At 41.4% G+C, this 15,691-nt stretch overlaps 1 protein-coding gene across 3 annotated transcripts in view; it reads left to right on the top strand.

Annotated features, from left to right (window-relative positions):
* COPG2 (COPI coat complex subunit gamma 2) overlaps positions 1-15,691 on the top strand; it is a 153,892-nt gene that overhangs the window by 64,574 nt on the left and 73,627 nt on the right. For all 3 annotated transcript variants that reach the window (XM_007524210.2, XM_060196567.1, XM_060196568.1), the window contains exons 12-13: positions 5,641-5,829; positions 14,262-14,357. In XM_007524210.2, coding sequence (XP_007524272.1) covers positions 5,641-5,829; positions 14,262-14,357 — 285 coding nt within the window. The remainder of the gene's footprint in view (positions 1-5,640; positions 5,830-14,261; positions 14,358-15,691) is intronic.

The following is a 15,691-nucleotide window of genomic DNA, read 5'->3' as shown; positions in this document are numbered from 1 at the left end:
TTAGGAGAATAGACCAAATACTACAAATGTTTGTCTGGAACCAGAAAAGACCTAGAATTGCCAAAACAATCTTGAGAAGAAAGAACAGAATTGGAGGAATCACACTCCCAGATCTCAAATTGTATTATAGGGCTATTGTCATCAAAACTGCTTGGTATTGGAACATGAATAGACACACTGACCAGTGGAATAGAATTGAGAGCCCAGAAGTAAGCCCCCACACCTGTGCACAGCTAATCTTTGACAAAGGTGCCCAGACTATTAAATGGAGGAAAACAGAGTCTCTTCAACAAATGGTACTGGAAAAAATGGTTTGAAACTTGCAGAATAACGAAACTGAACCACTATATTTCACTGCCGGGCTAGCTTCAAGGGCAGGAGACAGACGACCAGGGACTCATGGGTGAACTGGGAATGCAGATCAATCTTTATTGATGAGCGGGAAAGCAGTGCAATCAATGTAATCTCTCTTCATTAGAAAATCCTGTCCTTTATATCTCCTGAGGCAGCAGTGTCAGGTCGGAAGAGGAAATAGGTAGGATAGGGGAGCAGAGTGGAAAAAGAGTGTGAACCAATGGGGATTAAATGGTGGAAAACAGGATGTGACTAGGAGAGGGGGCGGAGTGAAAAGAGAATGCGAACCAGTGCGATTAAATGGTGGAAAACAGGGTGTGACTAGGAGAGGGGAGGGGACATAGCGAAAAGAGTTCGAATCAGTGGGATTAAACCACTGCAAAAACGGTATCATCTGTTTTCCATCTACACCATGCCTCGGCCTCGCGTGAGCTTAATGTGCAGCTTGACAATACGAGAATCCGGCATGAAGCCCAGCCAGTCTATCTTGGCGTTACTCTCGATCGCACTCTATCATTTCACGAACATCTCATAAAGAACTGCAGCAAAGGTGGGCGCGAGGAATAACATCATTGCGAGACTGGCCAGCTCCTCATGGGGCATGAGCGCTTCCACACTGCGATCATCATCTCTGGCATTATGCTATTCCACTGCAGAATACTGTGCCCCAGTATGGTTCCGTAGCCCCCATGTCCACTTGGTCGATTCCAAATTATATTCCTCCATGAGGATAATTTCTGGAACCATCCGTTCCACCCCGGTTCCATGGCTGCCAGTTCTTAGCAACATCGCCCCACCAGATATTCGTCGGGATGCGGCATCATCTAAATTCATTTCCCACGTCTACGCTCGACTGGACCTGCCAATATACGCGGATATCTTCGCCCACCCTGTCCAACGCTTGACGTCTCGTCATCCAATCTGGTCTCCTACGCCTACACTGAACTTCTCTGTTCCAGACTCTTGGAAACAGAGTTGGCAGTCAGCTGAGGTAAAGAACAAACACCTCATCACAGACCCCTGCAAACGTCAACCCGGCTTTGACCTAGCACGTTATGATTGGGCCCTTCTCAATCGCTATGGAACAGGCCATGGCCGGTGCGCCGCTATGTTCCATCGCTGGGGAGCCAGAGAGGACCCGAACTGCCCCTGCGGCTACAGACAGACTATGACCCACATAGTCAACGACTGCCACCTCTCCAGATTTAAAGGAGGTCTCGAAACTTTACATCATGCTCAACCTGACGCTGTTGACTGGCTACGGAAGAAGGGCAAATGCTAGAAGAAGAAGTGGGATTAAACCAGTGCCCTGCAGGCAGGGCGGGTCTCAGGTAAAACAGTGATGATGTAAATAGACCACAGCCTTAAGCAACACAAAAGTAAATTCCAAGTGGATCAAGGACTTGGATGTTAGATCAGAACCTATCAGATACTTAGAGGAAAATATTGGCAGAACTCTTTTCCACATAAATTTTAATGACATCTTCAATGAAATGAATCCAGTGACAGAGAAGACTAAGGCAAGCATAAACCTATGGGACTACATCAAATTAAAAAGCTTCTCCACAGCAAAAGAAATCACTACCCAAACCAAGAGATTCCTCACAGAATGGGAGAAGGTCTTCACATGCCATACTTCAGACAAGAGGCTAATAACCAAAATATATAAAGAGCTCCCCAAGCTCAGCAAAAACAAATGACCCCACCTAAAAATGAGGAGAGGATATGAACAGAATATTCACCACAAAAGAGATCCAAAAGGCCAACACACATGAAAAAATGCTACAAGTCTTTGATTGTCAGAGAAATGCAAATAAAGACAACAATGAGATAACACGTCACTCCTGTAAGAATGTCATACATCAGAAAAGGTAACAGTAGAAAATGCTAGAGAGGTTATCAGGTCAAAGGAACTCTCCTGCACTGCTGGTGGGAATGTAAATTGATCCAACCTCTGTGGAGAACTCTCAGAAGGCTAGAAATGAACCTACCCTATGATCCTGCCATTCCTCTCCTGGTGCTATATCCTAAGGAACCCAACACACCCATCCAAAAAGATCTGTGTATACCTATGTTCATAGCAGCACAATTTGTAATAGCCAAAACCTGGAAGCAACCCAGGTGTACAGCAATAGATGAGTGGCTGAGCAAGTTGTGGTCTATATACACAATTGGAGTACTACTCAGCTATTAAAAACGGTGACTTCACCGTTTTCAGCCGATCTTGGATGGACCTTGAAAAATTCATGTTAAATAAAATAGGTCAGAAACAGAAGGGTGAGTTGAATATGGGATGATCTCACTCTCTGGCAGAAGTTGAAAAACAACATCAGAAGAGAAAACACAAGTAGATCCTGAACTAGAGTTGGTGTCCAAAAAGGATGACAGAGGACCTAGTGGGGGTTGTATTGTTATACGGAAACTGAGAAATGTTATGCATGTACAAACTGTTGTATTTACTCTTGAATGTAAAACATTAATTACCCAATAAAAAAATTAAAAAAAAAAATACAGTTGACCAACAAGTATAAGAAAACACTATTTGGGGGCCAGGCCGTAGCGTACCGGGTAAGCGGACATTGTGCATAGCGCAAGGACTGGAGCAAAGATCCCAGTTCGAGTCCCTGGCTCCCCAGATGCAGGGGGTTGCTTCACAAACAGTCTTTCTCTCCCCCTTTCTGTCTTCCCCTCTTCTCTTGACTTCTCTCTGTCCTATCGAGCAACAGCGACAATAGCAGCAACAACAACAATAATGACAGCAACATCAGTAATGGAATAATGGCCACCAGGAGCAGTCATAGGACAGGCATCGAGCCCCAGTGATAAGTATAATATATCGTAATGTGCAAGGACCTGGGTTTGAGCCCTCACTACCTACCTGTAGGGGGGATGTTTCGCTAGCAGTAAAGCAAGTTTGCAGGTCTCTCTCTTTCTCTCTCTCCCCCTTCCTTCTCAATTTCCCTCTGTCCTGTCAAATAAAATAGAAAGATAGAAAGGAAATATGGCCCCTGGGAGCAGAGGATTTGGTAGTGCCAGCATCAAGCCCAAGTTACAACCTCACTCTGCCATCTCTCTGTGTCTCTCCCTCCCTGTTTCACTGTCTCTTAAGTATATAGAATTAAAGCACTGGTCTGGGAAGGCCACTTGGTGATACACATACATGTCACTGTAATAAAAAGTAATTTATGGGTATGTAATGTGCAACACTGGGAATAAAGTGAAAACTGTGTTGCAGGTTTGAAAGTTGATAAGAGAATAATCTTAAAAATTCTCATCACTGGAGGAAAAATTTTGTAGCTATGCTATGGTGACAGTTAAATTGACTTACTATGGTCATAATCTGGTACTATATACAGGTAACAAATCAATATGTTGTCTGCCTGAAATACAGAATTATGTGCCATCATATCTCAATAAAAATAAAATTATGTTAAATAAAAATTTTTAAAGTTCATCTTCTTTTAAAAATGTATTTTATTTATCTTCTTTTTGTTCTTTGTTTTTTTTTTAATTTATTCCCTTTTGTTGCCCTTGTTGTTTTATTGTAGTTATTATTGTTGTTGTTATTGATGTTGTTAGATAGCACAGAGAGATGGATAGAGGAGGGAAGTACCGAGAGGGGGAGAGAAAGACAGACACCTGCAGACCTGCTTCACCGCCTGTGAAGTGACTCCTTTGCAGGTGGGGAGCTAAGGGCTTGAACCAGGATCCTTACACTGGTCCTTGCTGCGCCATGTGCACTTAACCTGCTTTGCTACCGCCCGACTCCCCTTTATTTATCTTAGTGAGAGAGATATGAGAGAAAGAGAGAGTGAGAGAGGCCAGAGAGAGCACTGCTTAGCTCTGGAGTAGGACAGTACTGGAGGTCGAACCTGGGACCTTGGAGCCTCATGCATGAAAGTCTTTTGCAGAACCATTATGCTATCTCCCCAGCTCAAAATTTACTTTCTTAATCATTCTAGTCACAATTATGTGCTCAGTAGCCAAATGTGGTTAGTGCCAATCGTATTGCATGGTGCTGATACAGAATTTTTCCAGCACTGAAGATAGTTCTTCTCCACCATCTCCTCCTCCTTTTTCTTCTTCCTATTGTTGTTATTATTATTATTATTATTGAAGGAGGAAAAGAGGGGGAGAAAGAGGAGTGGTGCAGCAGCACTGTTCACCATCCATTCAGCTCCCCTGGGTCCCCCCACAGGGCACTGGGGCTCAAACCTGGAGCCTCATGCATTGTATGGTGTAGACTCTACTGGGTGAACTGTCTCCTAACCCTTTAGACAGTTCTTTTGGAAAAGAGCTTTTTGGAAAGTTCTTTCACTCACAACAGTGCTGTTCATTAGAAACATTTTGCTTGTCGCATATGTAGTTTAAATCTTTAAAGTAACTACAGTAAAACTCTTCAGGTGAGATGAACTTATCCTGTCTACCCTGATCATATAAAATGCCCTATTAACATGTAATTAGTATAATATTATTAGATATACATTTTGCTGTCTGTTTTTTCTACCAAATCAGTAACAATCCAGTTTTGATACTTTAGAGTCAGTTCGTCACGCGTGGCTACTGACCATGTGGTTCTACCACAATACAAAAGCAGAGGAAGCTAACTAACTATACCATGAAGAATAGTTTAGTATAGCAGGAGACTTGTAAAGCAGTTTGTGACTGATTAACAATTAAGTATATGAGTAATTAGAGGAAAAAAGTTCTGAACCGTTGTGGAATAGCAATTCAAATTACGTTCTGAAGAGCTAATCTAGTGTATATTAGATCCTTCATCAGTATTCTTGCACTTCGCTGAGTTTTCAAAGTGTTAATTTTCTAGGCAAGGGGTCCTATAAATAGAGAGGTGAACAACATTGGCAAAACAAAGGAGAATGACAGACAAGTTTTAATGACCATGAGCAATCACTTTGGAGTAGAATTTGATAGATTAAATACGGAACTGTTTTCTTAGTGATAAAGATATCAACGAGCTTTGTTGAACAATGTTTACCATGCTAAGCCCTATTCCTAGAGATCCTACCATCTCCTAGAGTAAATAGACGTTATCACAAGGAAAACCAGGTCACCTGCAATAAATTAACAGACTGTCATGCTGTAAAGGCTGTAAAATCCTAGGAAGAGAAAGTGCTGTGCTGTACTATGGCAGGTGATCATTAATAGCTGATTCATTGCATTCTTGCAGCAATTACGTTTAACCTGTCTTGTCCTATTTTGGTTTTGGAAAATCCACTCACCTTAATTAAGAGGCCGCCTTTTTTTTTTTTCTTGCCCTCCCACAAGGTGGCAATGAAACACCCCTCTGCGGTGATTGCCTGTAACCTGGACTTGGAAAACTTGATCACAGATTCAAACAGGAGCATTGCTACCTTGGCAATTACTACACTCCTCAAAACAGGAAGCGAGGCCAGTGTGGACCGACTCATGAAGCAGATATCTTCCTTTGTGTCTGAAATCTCAGATGAGTTCAAGGTAAGCATTTAATATGACCATGGTTTTCCATAACTTGCATTTGCCTCATTTTTAAAAAATTTTTTATTTAAGAAAGGATTAATGAACAAAACCATAAGGTAGGAGGGGTACAACTCCACACAATTCCCACCACCCAATCTCCATAACCTACCCCCTCCCCTGATAGCTTTCCCATTCTCTATCCCTCTGGGAGCATGGACCCAGGGACATTGAGGGTTGCAGAAGGTAGAAGGTCTGGCTTCTGTAATTGCTTCCCCGCTGAACATGGGCATTGACTTTCCCTATTAGGGTGGGTCTCTGGGGAAGCAGAGCTCCAGGACACATTGGTGGGGTCTTCAGTCCAGGGAAGCCTGGCCGGCATCCTGATGACATCTGGAACCTGGTGGCTGAAAAGAGAGTTAACATACAAAGCCAAACAAATTGTTGAGCAATCATGGACCCAAAGCTTGGAATAGTGGAGAGGAAGTCTTGGGGGGGTACTCACTGCAAACTCTAGTGTACTTCTGCTTTCAGGTATATATTTTATAGTAGTTTATGGATACGTGTGAACATATGCTCTCTCTCTTACAGAAACTGGTGTATATCTAGGTTTTGGGACTTTGTTAGAAAGTGAATCACCTGGGATGGAATTAGAGTATACTATGAAAGGAAAGGTCTCACCCGAGTAATGAAGTTGAGGGGTTGTCATTCCACACGTGAAGTCTCTGGACACAGTCTGAAGTTAAGCATGTTGAGGTGGCAATCGTTGTGTTGATTAGGTTGCGAACGGCAGATGCAATATTATTTGATATGGATTGGGAGAGGCATACGGGAAAGTGGGCCATATCCAAGGGTTCCAGGACTGGGGGAAGTAGAGGCTCTATAGTGGAGATGATAGGTTCCTGCTGTCTTAGGGTTCAAAAAGACAATGGATAGTTAATGTTATCATCACATTATTTGGTAATTGGGTTAACTTTGAAAAGTCCTTTTGTTAGGGTTTGCTGTACAATACCTAGTATCTTGTATATAGCTGTGCTATTGGTTGCTTCTGATCTACTTGGTCTAGGCTTTTGAGAGAGTCCGCATATCAAATACACAGCCTATATATTAAAAAGACTCAGTCTGTGTTTTAGAAAACTTCAAGACATACAATTAATTTTCCCTTTCTCATATTAATTAACTAGTGATTTATATGACTACATTTTGCTAGGAGTGTACATAAACACCATTCCCACCACCAAAAGACTGTGACCCATCCCTCCCACCCACTCCCACCCCCCACTGTCCCAGGAAGCTGCATGTCTACCCCTCACCACAGGGTTTTTACTTTGGTGTCCTACTTACAATTTGGTCAGGTCCTGCTTTTAGTTTCCCTTTCAGATCTTCTTTCTCAACTTCTGTTGATGAGTGGGATCATCCCATACTCATCTTTATCTTTCTGACTTAGCTTACTTAACATAATTCCTTCTAGCTCTCTCCAAGATGGGTCAGAGAAGGTGGGTTCATTGTTCTTGATAGCTGCATAGTAATTCCATTGTGTATATATACCACAGCTTTCTCAGCCACTCATCTGTTGTTGGGCACCTGGGTTGCTTTCAGGTTTTAGCTATTATGAATTGTGCTGCTAGGAACATAGGAGTACACACCTCTTTTTGGTTGGGTGTTATGGATTCCTTGGGATATAATCCCAGGGGAGGAATTAATGGGTCATATGGAAGGTCCATGTCTAGCCTTGTGAGAGTTTTCCAGACTGCTCTCCACAGAGGCTGGGCCAATTTACATTCCCACCAGCATTGTAAAAGGGTTCCTCTGTCCCCACAGCCTCTCCAGCATTTGTTGCTGCTGTCCTTTTTGATGTATGCCATTCTTACAGGAGTGAGGTGGTATCTTAGTGTTGTCTTAATTTGCATTTCTCTGACAATCAGTGACCTAGAGCAGTTTTTCATATGTTAGCCTTTTGGATCTCCTCTGAGATGAATGTTTTGTTCATATCCTTTGCCCATTTTTGGATGAGGTGATTTGCTTTTTTAGTGCTAAGTTTGCTGAGCTCTTTATATATTTTGGTGATTAGTTTCTTGTCTGATGTATGGCATGTGAAGATCTTCTCCCATTCTGTGAGGGGTCTCTTTGTTTGTTTAATAGTTTCTTTGGATGTGCAGAAGCTTTTCAATTTGATGTAGTCCCATTGGTTTGTTTCTGCTTTAGTCTTCCTTGCAATTGGGTTTGATTCATCAAAGATGTCCTTGAGGTGTAGGTGGGAAAGTGTTTTACCAATGTTTTTTTTTTTCTAAGTATTTAATTGTTTCTGGTCTGACATCCAGGTCTTTGATCCATTTGGAGTTGATTTTTGTTTCTGGTGAGATAAAGTGGTTCAGTTTCATTCTTCTGCATGTTATGACCCAGTTTTCCCAGCCCCATTTATTGAAGAGAGCCTCCTTTTTCCATTTAATCCTTTGGGCCCCCTTATCAAAGATTAGATGTCCATAGGTGTGGGGATTTATTTCTGGGCTTTCAGTTCTGTTCCACTGGTCTGTGTGCCTGTTTTGTTCCAGTACCATGCTGTTTTGATGAAGATGGCTTTATAATATAGTTTAAGGTCTGGGAGTGTGATGCCTCCATTTCTGTTTCTTTACCTCAAGATGTTTTTGGCAATTCTAGGTGTTTAAGTTTTCAGTTTCTTAAGACGGTGCATATATGTGTGTTTTGCTGCAGTTAATACTTTCTGTATCTTAAGAAAGTGTTGTGTACCTCCAATATATAAATATATTTGTGAGGGGCCAGGAGATGGCCTACCCAGCAGAACATACAGATGTTAGATCCTGGGTTTGATCGCTGACAATATAAGAGAGCACTGGGAACTACATTGAGCACTCCAAGGATCTTGGAGTAATTAATGTGATACTGTGGTGTCACTCCTTTCTCTCTCTCTCTCTCTTTCTCTCTACCTTCCTTCCTTCCTTCCTTTCTTCCTTCCTTCCTTCCTTCCTTACACTGGGGCTACGAATCCACTGCTCCTGCTGGCCATTTTTTTCCATTTTTGTTATTGTTACTGTTGCTGTTGTTGGATAGGATAGAGAGAAATGGAGAGAGGAGGGAAGTCGGGGAGAGAAAGAGAGATAACTGCAGACCTGCCACACCACTTGTGAAGCAACCCTCCTGCAGGTGGGGAGCTGGGGACTCAAACTGGAATCCTTGCACGGGTCCTTGCACTTCACATTATGTATGCTTAACCCAATGTGCCACTGCCCAGCCCCCCTCAAAAGGAAGGGTGCACTAGCCTTCTGGGCTGTTTGCCCACCCTCATCACTCTTTTCTTTATATCTCTATCCCTATATATCTCTATATATCTGTGTATCTGCTTTATTCTAAGTGGCTTATGTTTTCATCACATTTTGGTTTGTGACCCAACTTCAATGGCTTTTTGTGTATTTGTGAGAATATTTTCCACCATTGTGATGGTCATTCCAGCACAACTTATTAAAAGACTCCCCTTTCTTTTTTTCTAATTTTTTATTATCTTTATTTATGTATAGAGACAGCCAGAAATTGAAAGAGAAGGGGGTAACAGAGAGGGAGAGAGACAGAGAGACACCTGCAACACTGCTTCATGACTTTCAAAACTTTTTCCCCACAAGGCTCGAACCCCGATCCTTGCGCATTGTAACATATGCGCTCAACCAGGTGCGCCACCACCTGACTCCTTCCCTTTCTCTTCCAACTAGAGTGCTTTGGCATCTTTGTCTGCAAACAGATAACCAAATCCTTGTAGGTCTGCTTCTGGGCTCCTTAGCACATTATGTTGATGTGCATGTCAGCCCTATGTCAGAACCATTCTCTACTGAGTCATGCTGCTTTATGATACCTCTTAAATGTCAAGTTACGAACTTTTCCAGAATTGTTCTTGGTATTTTACTATTGTAGTTCCTTTGCTTTTACCCATGAATTTAGAACCAGCCTAGCGTTTCTATAAAATAAAGCCTGCTAGGATTAAGATTGTGGTGATGTTGAATCTATGAATCACTCTGGGGAGAACTGACAGTGTCTCCCAGTTCACAAATGCGATATATGTCTCCCCTTTTATTGAGGTCATCTTAAATTGCTCTGAGCAATGGTTTGTAAGATTTACTCTAGAGGTCTTTTGCATATGTTTATTAAATTTATATTGACATATTTTATGGGGACTGGAAGCTTGAAATCAGGTCCTTGGCCATGGTTACATATGTGCTCAACCAGGTACACAACTCCCTGACCCCTATACTTTCCATTTTGGTGCTTGCTTCAAGTGTATATAATTTCTCACTTTTCTATATGGAACTTGGTATCTTGCTGAGTACCCTTACTGCTTCTTGTAGTTACTATACACAGCCCTTAGGATGCGTTACATAAATGATCATTTCCACGACCATAGTTTTCCTTGTTCATTTCCAGTTTGAATGTTTTCTCCTTGCCTTATTAAAATGGCTAGGACTTCTAGTATATTACTAAATAGAATTGTTGAGATACCTGTGAAAGTTTATCTGCTAATCCAAAGAAGAATTTTAGTTATAAAAATTGAACTGGAAGATTTTATTCTTTCATTCTTACTTCTCAGCCAAGCAATACTGACTCTGTTTTTTTATAAACTTAGCCTTTTGCTCTTTGGAGTTCCTTGGGAGCTTATGAATGCCATTTTGTTGTGTATATTGAATGTATAGCCTGTTCTTAGGCATTTAGGTAGTTTATTAAATAAGTTATAAATAATGCTGCAGGTGGATAACCTTCTGCAAGTATCTTTGCAATAAGCTAGATGTGTAGCCACAGAATAAATACCTAGAAGCTTAGTTGATAGGTTGAAAGGCTAATACATAGTTTTGTGGAAAATGCTAAATTCTACCAGCAGTACATGAGTCCAGTTTCCCCCTAGCCTTGTCAGCAGTGTATTGTATTTTGAAGTTTTGTTACTCTGATGGGTGAAAGTGGGTATTCTGATACAGTTCTAATGTGAATTTTTCTTATTATTCAGGAATTTAACATACTGTTAAATTTAACATACTGTTAATAACAGGATTAGTTAATACTTTTTTGAAAGTCTGCTTGTTTTTTTTTTCTTCCTTTTTCTGCTGAATTCTTGGTATTTGTTTCCTATGTTATGTAAAGGTGTGTGTGTGTGTGTGTGTGTGTGTGTATGTGTTCAGAATATTACTAGTGTATCAGTGAAATATTTTCTCCTGATCCTAAGAAAGCTCTGTCTGCCTCCATGATAAAAGATAACTTATTGTATTTTAATGGTATTAGTTATATTTTGTTTACAGTACAGCTTGAATTACTATTTGTGGCTGTGTGTGTGTGTGCGCATGCGTGTGCGTGCACGCGCGCGCTGTGTTCACTTACTTGCATAGTGGTGTTAGACATTTCAGCACATTTGTCATTGGACTTTATTTGCCATACCTTTTGTATGCAGTAGTAAATCCTCAGTGGACAGTAGTCTGTCACAGCAGATTTGGGGACTCAGGAGGGGGTATTGGAGACCTAAATCCTTAAGATGGAATAAGATGATGGCTTGATTGAAAGTGAAATGTCCTGATGCCCATCTAGGGGAAATGTGGAAATGTGCCCTTGTATCAACAAAGTCCTGTGAGTCAGCATTTCCTCAATAAAGTGATAGAAGGATTGAAAAAAAATATCAGTTTTCTTTTTGGAATCACATTAACTTCATAAGCTAACTCGGGAAAACAGATGATTATCTTGATGGTATTATGATAGGTCTTAATCAAGAAAAAGGGATGGCTTTTAATTTGTTGAATCTACATTTGTGCCTTTCAGAAATGTAGTATTTTTAATCTTTAGGAAAATTATTTTATCATTTTTGCTCTTGCTACTAATTTTATTCTTTATTATCATATAACTACTTACTATTCATTTATATGGGTAGTATTGCTTTTTTTTTTTTCATGCTTATTTTATATCTTGGTACCTTGCCAAAATTTTATTGACTTAGTTTTAGCACTGATTTTTATTACTACTATTTTTAGTTTTACTAGAGCACTGCTCAGCTCTAGCTTCTGGTGGTGCAGGGGATTGAACCTGGCATTTTGTAACCTCTGGCAATTTTGAGTCTCTTTTGCATAACCATTATACTATCTCCCCTGCCCCATCATTGGTTCTTCAGGGTGCCTAGGCATACTGTCCATAAACGTACTCTTGTCTTTTATTTTCTGATTCTTACTCCTTATTTTTGCTAGTTATCTAACTACACTGGCTGCTATCTCCAGAGGAATGCTCAATAACTGTGAAATTAGTGCCATCCTTATGTTTCTTTTTGATGTTCCCTATTAATTGATATTCTGCATTAAGAGTTGAGGGAAAGACTGGAGAGATAACTTACCTGGTATGGCAGGTACCTTGCTGTGCCCCCACTTTGGCTTTTGAGCCCCACCACTTCATAGAAATTACGATTGCCCTGTAGGAAGCTCCAGTGTTGTGTTGTTTCTCTTCTCCAAATAAAACAGCAGCCTGGAGCAGTGAAATCAGACATGTATGAAGCCTCTGTTACCACCCCCACCCTTCACCCCTCCCAGAAAATAAAAGTTAAGAGGTATGTATCAAATAGAAATATTCATTCCTTTATTTTCTTCAAGAATTTTTGTTAGAAACAGTTGTTAGAATTAATTAAAGACTTTCAACATCTACGGATATGACCATATGACCTTTCTCTTTAGACTCAATTCATCATATAAAACCTTTAGACCTGGTGAGTTATTATATTAATCAGTTTGCTTTCTTTTTAAAATTTTACGCACTTATTTGATAAGGCAGAGAAAAAATTGAGAGGGGAAGAGGAGCACTGCTTTACTGCTCATGAAGCGCCCCACCTGTATGTGGAGGGCAGGGGAATTGAACTTGGGTCCTTGTGTATTACAACGTGTTTGCTCAACCAGGTGCGCCAACCACCTAACCCCAATATTAATCAGTTTTCTCTTTTTTTGGTATTATCTATTTATTTATTGGGTAGAGACAGCCAGAAATCGAGGGGGAAGAGTGATAGAGAGACACCTGCAACACTACTTCACTAAAAAAGCTTTCCCCCCTGCAGGTAGAGGACTAGGGCTTGAACCCAGGTCCTTGTGCATTGTAACATGTGCATTCAACCAAGTACACCTGCCAGCCTGATAGTGTCTTCCCCCTTAAATAAAGGGCAGGTTTCTCTACAGCCCTAGAAGTCACAGCTGATGCTCCCTCTAGAGCAAAGAACAAACCTGTCAACTATTTATTATATCAGAGGTGAATACTTGCCCTTCAGAACAAAGGACAAATGTGCTCACCATCCATCGTCAGACATTCAAGGTCTGTACCTCAGGCTTCTTCTCTTGCAGGGCAGCCTACTGAGGTCCAGGTAGTAGCTGGTGCTTTTGCAGTGCCCTCTGGGAACTGGGTCTCTAAATGACCCCAAAATATTCATGCTATAACTACTGCTGTTACTGGGATGAACTATCATTCCTCTCTGACCGAGGAGTCTAGACTCATTCAATGAATCCATGACAGGTTAACTTCTTAGCTTAGGTCTAGGGTAAAACCCTGTATCTTCTTAGGTCTTGACACTGGTGTCGTCATCATCATCATATGATTAACATCATTTGTGTGTGAGCATGAGTGAGGAGACAGACAGACCAGAGGCCCACTCTGCCATTCGTGATGCTCCATTTAGTTTTTCTTTGTTTTACATGGTGCCAGGGATTGAACCCATATGACCCCACAGGTAAGGCCTGCACTCTACTGCTGAGCCACCTCTTTGGTCCCTTGATATGATCCTGTGATAAAAATCCTCTAGAAACCATTTTGTGTGTTGGTTCCTAGGTAATTAATTATCTGTCCTGTGGAATTCAGCCTGTTTAAGCCTTTTATCTTTCCTGTTCACTTAAAAAATCTTTTAGGTGCTCCTTTGTTTGGAGTAAAGGAATAGAGCTAGCCTGCCACCCTCTCCCTCACTTGCTCTTGATACCCCTCTCCCTCTCCCTCTCCCTCTCCCTCTCCCTCTCCCTCTCCCTCTCCCTCTCCCTCTCCCTCTCCCTCTCCCTCTCCTTCTCTCCCTCTGTCATTACCAGGGCTTCATTGCTCCAGGCTGATCTGTTTTTCCCCAGATAGAGGAAGAGGGAAACACAGTACCTGAGCTTCCCACCAGTGTGTGGGCAGGGGAGCCGCTTCAGCCTATTGATAGAGGTTTTGTGTATCATGGCAAGGCAGGCACCTTCCAGCTGAGCTCTCATGCTGGCCCAGGAAGGAGTCTTAGATGAATTTGACTTCACACTGTTTTGTTTTTTCCTTGAAGTTTCCTTGCTTATTTTAATGAAAACCATTACTGTCCTTTTAGGTAACTACAGCAGCACCGTCTAAATCCATTTGGCAAATAAACAAAAAGTCTCTCTAGTAGCTGACAGTACAGAGGTGACTTGCCCTGTGTGTTTGCTTCCCTACAGGTGGTGGTCGTGCAGGCAATCACTTCGCTCTGTCAGAAGTACCCTCGCAAGCATGGCGTCATGATGTCTTTCCTCTCCAACATGCTCCGGGATGATGTAGGTGGAGTCTTTTCTCTTCCTTCCTATTATTATTATTAGCAAGTCAATAATGATTTACACGTTTATAAGATAATAATACACCCCATACCCACCACCAAAGTTCTGTGCCTCCTCTTCCACAGTGATAGCTACTGTAATTCTCCCAAGGCCTTATTTATGGGTTGACTTTTTTTTCTCTCTCCAAGTTCTTGTGTTTCAGTTTTCTATATTCCTCATATGTGTGAAATCATCCAGTAGCTGTCCTTCACTTCCTTATTGCACTAATCACAATTTCCTCTGGTCCATGCATTTGGAAACAAGATCATCTTGTTTAATTGCTGAGTAGTACTTCATCGAGCATATATCTCATATCATCTTTATCCAGTCTTGTGTGCCTGAGCATTTAGATTACTTCCTTATTTTGGCTATGGTAAATAATGCAGCTATGAACATGGGGGTGTATATGTCCCTCAAATTAGTATTTTCACGTGTTTTAAGTATGCCTAGGATGGATCATAAAGTAATAATAATACCTAGGATGGATCATAAAGTATTTCCACTTGTATTTGTTTACAGATTTTCCATACTCTTCTCCATAATGGCTATACTCGTTTGCTTTCCACTAGCAGTGGAATAGAGTAGTAGACTCCAGGGCGGGGTAGATAGCATAATGGTTATACTAACAGGTTCTCATGCCTGAGGCTCTGATGTTTCAGTTTTAATCCCCCACACCACCATAAGCCAGTGCTGAGCAGTCCTCTGATAGATGATGCTGATGATGATAATATAGAGTAGTGGACTCCAGCCTAGTTGTAGAGCAGTCTGGAGAGCTCTCAGAAGGCTAGAAGTGACCCAGCAATTCCTCTCCTGGAATCAAACATACTCATCCAAAAATATGTGTCTACTTAATGTTCATAGCAACATAACTTGTAGTAGCCCAAACCTGGAAGCAACCTGGGTATCCAACAACAGATGAGTGGCTGAGAAACTTGTGGTATATATACACAATGGACTACTGCCAAGTATCAAAAGTGATAAATTCACCTTCTTCACCTCACCTTGGATGGAACTTGAAGGAATCATGTTGAGTGAGATAAGCCAGAAAGGGTGAATATGGCATGATCTTGCTCATGGACAGAAGTTGAAAAATAAGAACAGAAAGGGGAGACACAAAGTAGACCTTGGGTTTGGTGTGTTGTGCCAGGCAAAGGACTCTGGGGGCTGGGGTTTTGAGGGCCTGGTGTATGATGGTGAAGGAGGACCTAGACTGGAAGTGAGAGGGTTTTGCAGAAAATTGAGGAATTATACCCATGTATCAACCATTCATCTCCCCTATAAAAAAAGAAAAGAGT

The sequence above is a fragment of the Erinaceus europaeus genome, chromosome 8 (genome assembly GCF_950295315.1).
Source record: "Erinaceus europaeus chromosome 8, mEriEur2.1, whole genome shotgun sequence".
Taxonomy (NCBI): domain Eukaryota; kingdom Metazoa; phylum Chordata; class Mammalia; order Eulipotyphla; family Erinaceidae; genus Erinaceus; species Erinaceus europaeus.
Note: the sequence above shows the minus strand (reverse complement) of the source record. Positions and strands in the feature narration are given on the sequence as shown.